General features: G+C 48.8%; 1 protein-coding gene across 1 annotated transcript in view; it reads left to right on the top strand.

Moving 5' to 3' along the window:
* Nucleotides 1–7,891, top strand: part of IQSEC2 (IQ motif and Sec7 domain 2) — a 131,797-nt gene that overhangs the window by 123,663 nt on the left and 243 nt on the right. Inside the window, exons 9-15 of the mRNA XM_006875264.1 lie at nt 896–1,035; nt 1,714–1,839; nt 2,957–3,056; nt 3,899–4,060; nt 5,822–5,995; nt 6,473–6,522; nt 7,121–7,885. Coding sequence (XP_006875326.1) covers nt 896–1,035; nt 1,714–1,839; nt 2,957–3,056; nt 3,899–4,060; nt 5,822–5,995; nt 6,473–6,522; nt 7,121–7,885 — 1,517 coding nt within the window. The remainder of the gene's footprint in view (nt 1–895; nt 1,036–1,713; nt 1,840–2,956; nt 3,057–3,898; nt 4,061–5,821; nt 5,996–6,472; nt 6,523–7,120; nt 7,886–7,891) is intronic.

Below are 7,891 nucleotides of genomic sequence, written 5' to 3'. Positions count from 1 at the left end.
TATATATATATATTAGTCCCTGTCACAAATATTAAGTAAATGAGCAAACAAACAAAAGTAATACATGCTCATTTCAAAAATTTGGGGGAATAGAAAAAAATGTCTTTTAATTACCTAAAATTGGTCACTTTTGGTATTTTCTAGTCTTTTTTCCTCATGCTATGCATGCAGTTTATTATGTTGTTCTTCTCACATAAGAATTTTCTCATGCCATTGAGATCTTCTCTTAAACATCAAGCTTTAATTGTTGTTGTTGTTAAGTGCTGTCGAGGTTCGGACTCACAGCAGCCCTGTATAGGGTCTCCAAGGACCGGCTAGTGAGTTTGAACCACCGACCTTGCAGTTCAGTGCCTTATCCCACAGTGCTACATAAAATAGTTGTATATTATTTTGTTAAATGAATATACTATAGTTTACTTAACTATTTTTCTCTGGTTAGAACTTAGGTTGTTTCAAAATTTTCCCTATCATAAATAACAGTGAATATACCTTTGTGTATATTTCTGATTAATTTCCTAGGGCAGATTTCTAGAAGAGGAATCACTGGGTATCAATATTTAGGCTCTTACCAAATTACCTTTCAAAATAGTCCACTTCCTTGCACTCTTACTAACACTGGGTATTATTTTGCTAATTAGAAAAAAATAGTATCTGATTGTTTTAATCACAGTTAATTGTTTGACAAAATCCTCACTCCAGGGGAAAACGCAATTGGCTGTTTTCCTGAAGGTCACCTTACCTGGCCCTTGTCCTGACTGAAGGATTTAAGGGGCCCATTCCCTCCAATTCTGACCATTATCATGGCCCATGCCTAGGTGTGGGGTGTTGTGTAGAACCCCTACCACCCACTCAATATATTTTTGTGTTATATCCCTGTGTTACTCCCCCAACCTAGGGGTTGACAATGGTGAAGACATCCCCCGAGACCTCCTGGTGGGCATCTACCAACGCATCCAGGGACGCGAACTAAGGACCAATGATGACCATGTGTCCCAGGTGCAGGCTGTGGAGCGCATGATCGTCGGCAAGAAACCGGTAAGTGCCTTGGGAGGCTGCTGAGGAGATAGGGATCTGTTCCGTCTCTGACATTGCTTGGACAATCACTAGACCTCTCTGAGTCCTGGGTTCCCTTACCAAATAGAGTGGATGATAATTAAGTGAAATGGTCTATATGAATACATCTAGCATGTTATGTTTCAAGGCACATCATTCATGTAGTATAAATATTAGCATCCTTCCTATCTCTGGTTTTGCCTGTCCATCCCAAGGGAAAAGTCAAGCTGGTAACAAAAGCAGTAACATACAATATAGTTAGCAAACATTTACAGATGCTTTTCCACTGAGCCTGGCATTTCACTGGGCACAAAGACAGGGATATGAATCAGACATGGTGTCTGTCCTTGGGAGTGCTCACAAATCAGTGAGGGTGTCAGATAAAAACACAAATAATACCTAGTTAATAATATAGTCTAGATACGAAGAGCACTAAAGAGGGAGAGGTCATATGACATAACATTAGCATTAGCTGGCTAAGAAAGGCATTCTGGACAGAAGGAACTACACAGGGACAAAGGCAAGGCAGCAGAAGCACTTAAACCTTGTATTAGAGTGACAGAGATAAACTTCCTTTTGCTGTTGGATGTTAAGGTGCTGGAGGCTTGAAGCTGCTGAGCTGGTCTTACTGACACCTATTTCTTCATGGTGCCTGTCTAGGTCCTGTCTCTCCCTCACCGTCGACTGGTTTGCTGCTGCCAGCTCTATGAGGTGCCAGATCCAAACCGCCCCCAGAGACTAGGGTTGCATCAGCGGGAGGTCTTCCTCTTCAATGATCTCCTTGTGGTATGAGTACTGTGGGGGAGGAAACGGAAGGGAGATGGTGAGCTTGAACTCTGGTCTGGTGTGAACCATTTTTGTATTGGTGGATAGAGTGGTGTGGTGGGATGAGGTTCTTTGCCATGTTATCTATGGGATCTTGGGCACGGTATAGGCCTTCTCTATCCTTCTTCTTCCTCAAAAATCCATTTGGATATAGTGACAGCCACACAAGGGCAGAAAATGACTAGGAGAAATGACAGATTTACCACCTGGGAAGTAGTAGGAAATGTCCTTGTCCACCTCAACAGCCCAGATGGTTGAAGTGTTGTTGTTACTATTGTTAAGTGCCATTGAGTCGGTTCCAACTCATAGCAACCCTGTTATAGGGTTTCCGAGGAATGGCTGGTGACTTTGAACCACCAACCTTGCAGTTCAAACCCACCCTGAAGGCCAGTGCTCATCCTACAGTGCCACACCAGGCCTCCAATGTTAATTGAAACCTATGTTAATTGAGTCCTGAATGTCCAAATATTTGGTCATTGTTAAGTGCTGTGGAGCCGGTTCTCTTAGTGACCCTGTATAGGGTTTCTGAGGAACGGCTGGTGGGTTTGAACCTCCAACCTTGCCGTTCAAACCAACCTTGCAGTCTAGTGCTTTATTCTACAGTGCCATAAAGTATGGCCACTAGGCTCAGTGAAAGTTGGTGAGAGACATTAAAACTAGACCCCTGCTTTGGCATTCCCAATCCAGCAGGGGGCAATCATATCTCAGCCTGAGGAGTGAAAGGAACTGAACCTTTGCTCTGGAATCTCAAGAGAAGGGGGAAAACAAAACTAAAAACCTATCTATCTATGTGGGGTGTTAGGAAAGGCTTCCTGAAGGGAAGCAGCATTCAATTAATTCTTGTAAAAATCTCAAATGCCTGTTGTGCATTATCCTTACATCAGGAACTTGCCTTTTCTTCCCATCTTCCCCATTTTACTTCTGAAGCTTCAGTTCTGCCCAACTTGTGGGTATGTGTGTTCATCTGTATATGTCCATTTCTCTGGGATGGGAGGGGAGGGAAGATACTGGAAATAGGTGCATGTGGAAATTTCTCACTCCAACCCTACCTCTTGTCTTTTCCCCATCCCTGCCAAAGGTTACCAAAATTTTCCAAAAGAAGAAGATCTTGGTGACATACAGCTTCCGTCAATCCTTTCCCCTCGTAGAAATGCACATGCAGCTCTTCCAGAATTCATGTGAGTCCTTTCTTGAATCCCAGCGGCCCAAGAGTCTATGCCAGGGCTTGCATGCTAATCCTTCATCCACACTAGCCTCCCATAGCAGCTTCTCCCAGCCAACTATTCATCTGTATCAGCCTCCAGTTTTTGGAGTCTTTTACAACTAGGCTAAAACCTACAAGTAATCCCTGCATGGTATAAATGGTTAAATGTTAGACTACTAACTCACCCAGAGGCACCTTGGAAGAAAGGCCCAGCAATCCACTTCGGAAAGGTTGATTGAAAACCTAAGGAACAGTTCTACTCTGCACACATGGGGTCACCATGAGTCATAATGGATTCGATCACAACCAGTACTGGTACTGATAATGTCTTCAAAGCACCTACTTGGTCCCAGGATAAAGGGCAGGCCAGGGTGGAGTAGGGCTTGGGTCTAGCCTCTGGGTCTTTGCAGAGAAACCATGGTGTGTGTGTTTTCTGGGCTGGAGGAGGCAAAGGACAGAAGGAGAGGAGGCTGAAGATATATGGCTATCACTCTGACTTGGTGAATGGATCCAGTTTTGTTGGGGGACATTCTGGTCAGCAGTTGCAGTGTGAGTATAGGCAGAGATGTAAAGTCCGGGGTTTCTAGAGAACAGCACAGAGTTCAGTTTGCCTTTATACCCTAGAGTGTAGGGAGTAACAGAACCATGACTACCAGAAGCTTGGGGGTTTGTGGGGCAAAGGGGAGTCACTAAAGATTCTTGAACAGATAAGAGGCATGATCAGAGTTGAACATTAGAAAACCCATATGACTTCTGAGCTACCTTGCTTCAATTCTGACAGAAGTGCCCTATCCTGCTATCTCTCTTTCTCCACAGATTATCAGTTTGGGATCAAGTTGCTATCTGCAGTACCTGGCGGGGAGCGAAAAGTCCTCATCATCTTCAATGCTCCCAGCCTCCAGGACCGGCTACGCTTCACATCTGATCTACGAGAGTCCATTGCCGAGGTGCAGGAGATGGAGAAATACCGTGTGGAGTGTGAGTAGCCTAACCACACTTCTTTTCCCCTCTCCTAATATGCTGCCCTGCAGAAACCAAGAATCCTGCCCTCTGATAATCTCAAGGTTAAGAGTTAGCCTGTCCAACCTTCCTACCCTCATTCCAAGAACCTTTCAGCCTCTATCTGAATACCTTCAGTGACAAGGGGTTCAGTACTTTGCAACCAACCTCAGATTCTTCTTCCAAGCCCTAATTATGAGCCAACTCTTCCTTTTATTGAAACACAGCAAGGAAAAGAATAGGGTATTGAAGGTGTAGGACTCTATTTGCAGACCCCAGGTATGCTACTTCTTATATGGGTAAACTAGGGGAAGCTGCTTAACCTTCTGAGCCCCCGTTTCTTCATACATTAAATTAGGATAGTGATGGAGATCAAATGAGTTAAGGTAGATGACACATTCTAACACATCTTAGGTATTCAACAAATGCTATTCTCCTTCCCACCCTTTCTTGTACTCTCCCTACATCTTTTGAGCTGAGTCCCAGTGACCTAACCTCCCAGCCTCCATATGTAACATGATGGAAAATAGTGATTACATCTCTTTCCTCCCAATACCCTCCAAGTTTTCTCTTCTCCAGGCTAAGCAGTTCCAGTTCCTTGCCACAGTTAAGTAACAGGATCCACAGTTCCAGGATCCACTCTACTAGTCAGCTTGTTGTTGTTAGGTGCCATCGAGTCGGTACCAACTCATAGGGACCTTATGCACAGCAGAACGAAACACTGCCCGATCCTGGGCCAACCTCACTACTGTTGCCACGCTTGAGTCCATGGATGCTGTCACTTGGCCAATCCAATCTCGTTGGGGGTCTTCCTCTTTTTCTCTGACCCTCGACCTTACCAAACATGATATCCTTCTCCAGTGACTGGTCCCTCCTGACAATATGTCCAAAGTATGAGAGACAAGTTAGTCAAGGGGAAATCTCAGTTTAATACAGACCCTGGGGAAATTGAGAGAGATACATTAGCATATCAAAAGGAGGGGAAGGCAACAGGCAAAAGTATATCCTTGATGTCTGTAGAGAGGTGGGATGTAGGGAGGCCTAGAGAACACAGGCTCCAGAGTCAGGCAGACATGCTCCTAGAGTGTCAGCTCCACTTTTCCCAGCTATAAGACCCTGGACAAGCTCTATGACTTCTCTGATTCTCAGTTTCTTCCTTTGAAAAATGTGGATGATAATAGTTACCTCAGAACTGTTATGAGACTTGAGAGAGATGAAGTATGATGTCTAGCACCCAGCCTACTGCCTGCCGGCACGTAATAGACAATTCAATTCCTGTCATTTTCCTGCTCCTGTTCTTCCAGGAGTCTCTCTGCTCTGGAGCAAGGTATTGGAGAACTGAGGGAGCTCTGGAAAAATTGCCCTTTGCCATAGGCCACAAGGGCCTGCCTGTCCCTCCAGGAAGCCATCTTCTGGGAAGTTCTTTGATAAAGGGAAAAGGGGTTTGGGAAACAAGATTGAGAGAGAATCGGGAAGGGCAGAAATAAGGAGGAGAAAAGAATTAGGAAGAGCAAGCTTTGAAAAAGCTGAAGGGAAGACTGCACAAGAGGAGATGGTGCAAGATGGGCTGGGTACTGAAGGAGCCTCAGAGTTGAAGCTGAGGCTTGGGGGAAAACATGCACTGCCTATTCAGAGGGCAAAGCAGGAGGCCTAGGGGACAGAGAGAGGGCTGGGGTCAGTCAGGTGGAGTCTCACTCCTGTTCCTGACCTTTGCTCTCTGCCTCCCCCACTGCCACCCAGCGGAACTGGAGAAGCAGAAAGGTATGATGCGGCCTAATGCCTCACAGCCTGGAGGGACCAAAGACTCAGTGAATGGGACACTGGCCCGCAGTAGCCTGGAGGACACTTACGGGGCAGGCGATGGGCTCAAACGGGGTGCACTCAGCAGTTCCCTGCGAGATCTCTCTGATGCAGGTAAGTTTCTTGGATCTCTGTCCTAGCTGGGGAGATGCGGGACCGGGTGTCCTCTTTGCCTCCTATCACTGACCACTAGCCTTCCCTCAACCTGCCACACACACATACCCTACCTTAATCCAGAGCCCTGGGCACTGTGCTACAGGGGGCCTGGTAGCCAGGTCAGAACAGGTGGAGCCCAGGGTTTGGGTCAGGGAGTGTAAAGTGGGGCCACAAGTCTTAGCCCCTCTCTCTCACTGCTCCACCGTTCCTCCTCTTTTTCCGCTTCTATCTCTCCTGTACCACCTCTCCTCCTTCTCCATCTTTTCCTCCTCTCTCTTCTCCTTCTTCATCTCTCCTCCTTCCCACATCCCCCTCTTCAATGGGGGAAAGGGATAATGGGGTGTCTGTCCCCGGGAGGGGCCCAGGCCTGGTGCCCAGCCGGGTGGGGAGGAGGGGTTGCTGCTCTGACGCTGGGCTCCTTGCTTGTGGGTGCAGGGAAGCGGGGGCGGCGTAACAGCGTGGGATCGCTGGACAGCACCATCGAAGTAAGTGCCAGCTCTTGCCCCACTCGTCCTCTGCATGAGCCCTTCCCTGGCCATGGAACCCCAGAGGAGGAGGGGACCTGTTGCTTCCACCCTTCCATGCTGGGAACCGTGTGGCTGCCTATACCAGCCAACCATTCTCTCCATCTGTCCTCAACTCTGTCTGTCCTCACTCTGCCTGTCTCTCAGTCTGTCTTCCACTCTCCCATGCCCCATCTCAACCCCAGGGCAGACTCTGAGTAGTGATGCCTTTGGAGTTGGGTCATAAGAAGCTCTTACCTCCAAGTCTTGCTCTTTGACCCTGAGCAAGCCACTCTGCCTCTCTGGGCCTAACATTTTTCCTGCCTGCAAAATGGGGGTAATAAAGAGGTAATACTAATTCTTCCTTTCGCTGAGGCTCAGATGAGATAGTGAATGTGACAGCAGAGCTTTGTAAGTTGGGAAGCCCCATATACAAGTACAGGATGATGATTTTATTATTATTATCATGACTTGGGAGTTCTGTCTCCCTAGCTCCAGCCCTTAGGGACAGGGGTGGAGTTTAGGGTTGGGGGTTTAGGACATTTAGGCTGGCCTGACTTCCTCCCCTCCCCCCTTCCAGGGGTCTGTTATTAGCAGTCCACGCCCTCACCAGAGGATGCCACCTCCGCCCCCACCCCCGCCGCCAGAGGAGTACAAGAGCCAGAGGCCCGTCTCCAACTCCTCATCCTTCCTGGGCTCCCTATTTGGAAGCAAGCGGGGCAAGGGGCCCTTCCAGATGCCACCACCACCAACAGGCCAGGCCTCTGCTTCCTCTTCATCTGCTTCTTCCACCCACCACCACCACCACCATCACCACCACGGTCACAGTCATGGTGGCCTGGGGGTGCTGCCTGATGGGCAGTCCAAGCTCCAGGCCCTGCATGCCCAGTATTGCCAAGGACCAGGCCCTGCCCCACCGCCTTACCTCCCACCCCAGCAACCCCCTCTACCCCCACCTCCTCAGCAGCCCCCACCCCTACCCCAACTGGGCTCCATTCCACCACCTCCCGCCTCAGCTCCACCCGTGGGCCCACATCGCCACTTCCATGCACATGGTCCAGTCCCAGGCCCCCAGCACTATACCTTGGGCCGGCCAGGCAGGGCTCCCAGACGAGGGGCAGGAGGACACCCTCAGTTTGCCCCACATGGCCGCCACCCCCTACACCAGCCTACATCCCCATTGCCCCTGTACAGTCCTGCCCCTCAGCACCCTCCAGCCCACAAGCAGGGCCCCAAGCACTTCATCTTCAGTCACCACCCACAGATGATGCCAGCATCAGGGGCAGCTGGGGGCCCTGGATCTCGTCCACCCGGAGGCTCCTACTCCCACCCTCATCACCCACAGTCACCA

The sequence above is a fragment of the Chrysochloris asiatica genome, unplaced genomic scaffold, assembly GCF_000296735.1.
Source record: "Chrysochloris asiatica unplaced genomic scaffold, ChrAsi1.0 scaffold00315, whole genome shotgun sequence".
Lineage (NCBI taxonomy): Eukaryota > Metazoa > Chordata > Mammalia > Afrosoricida > Chrysochloridae > Chrysochloris > Chrysochloris asiatica.
Note: the sequence above shows the minus strand (reverse complement) of the source record. Positions and strands in the feature narration are given on the sequence as shown.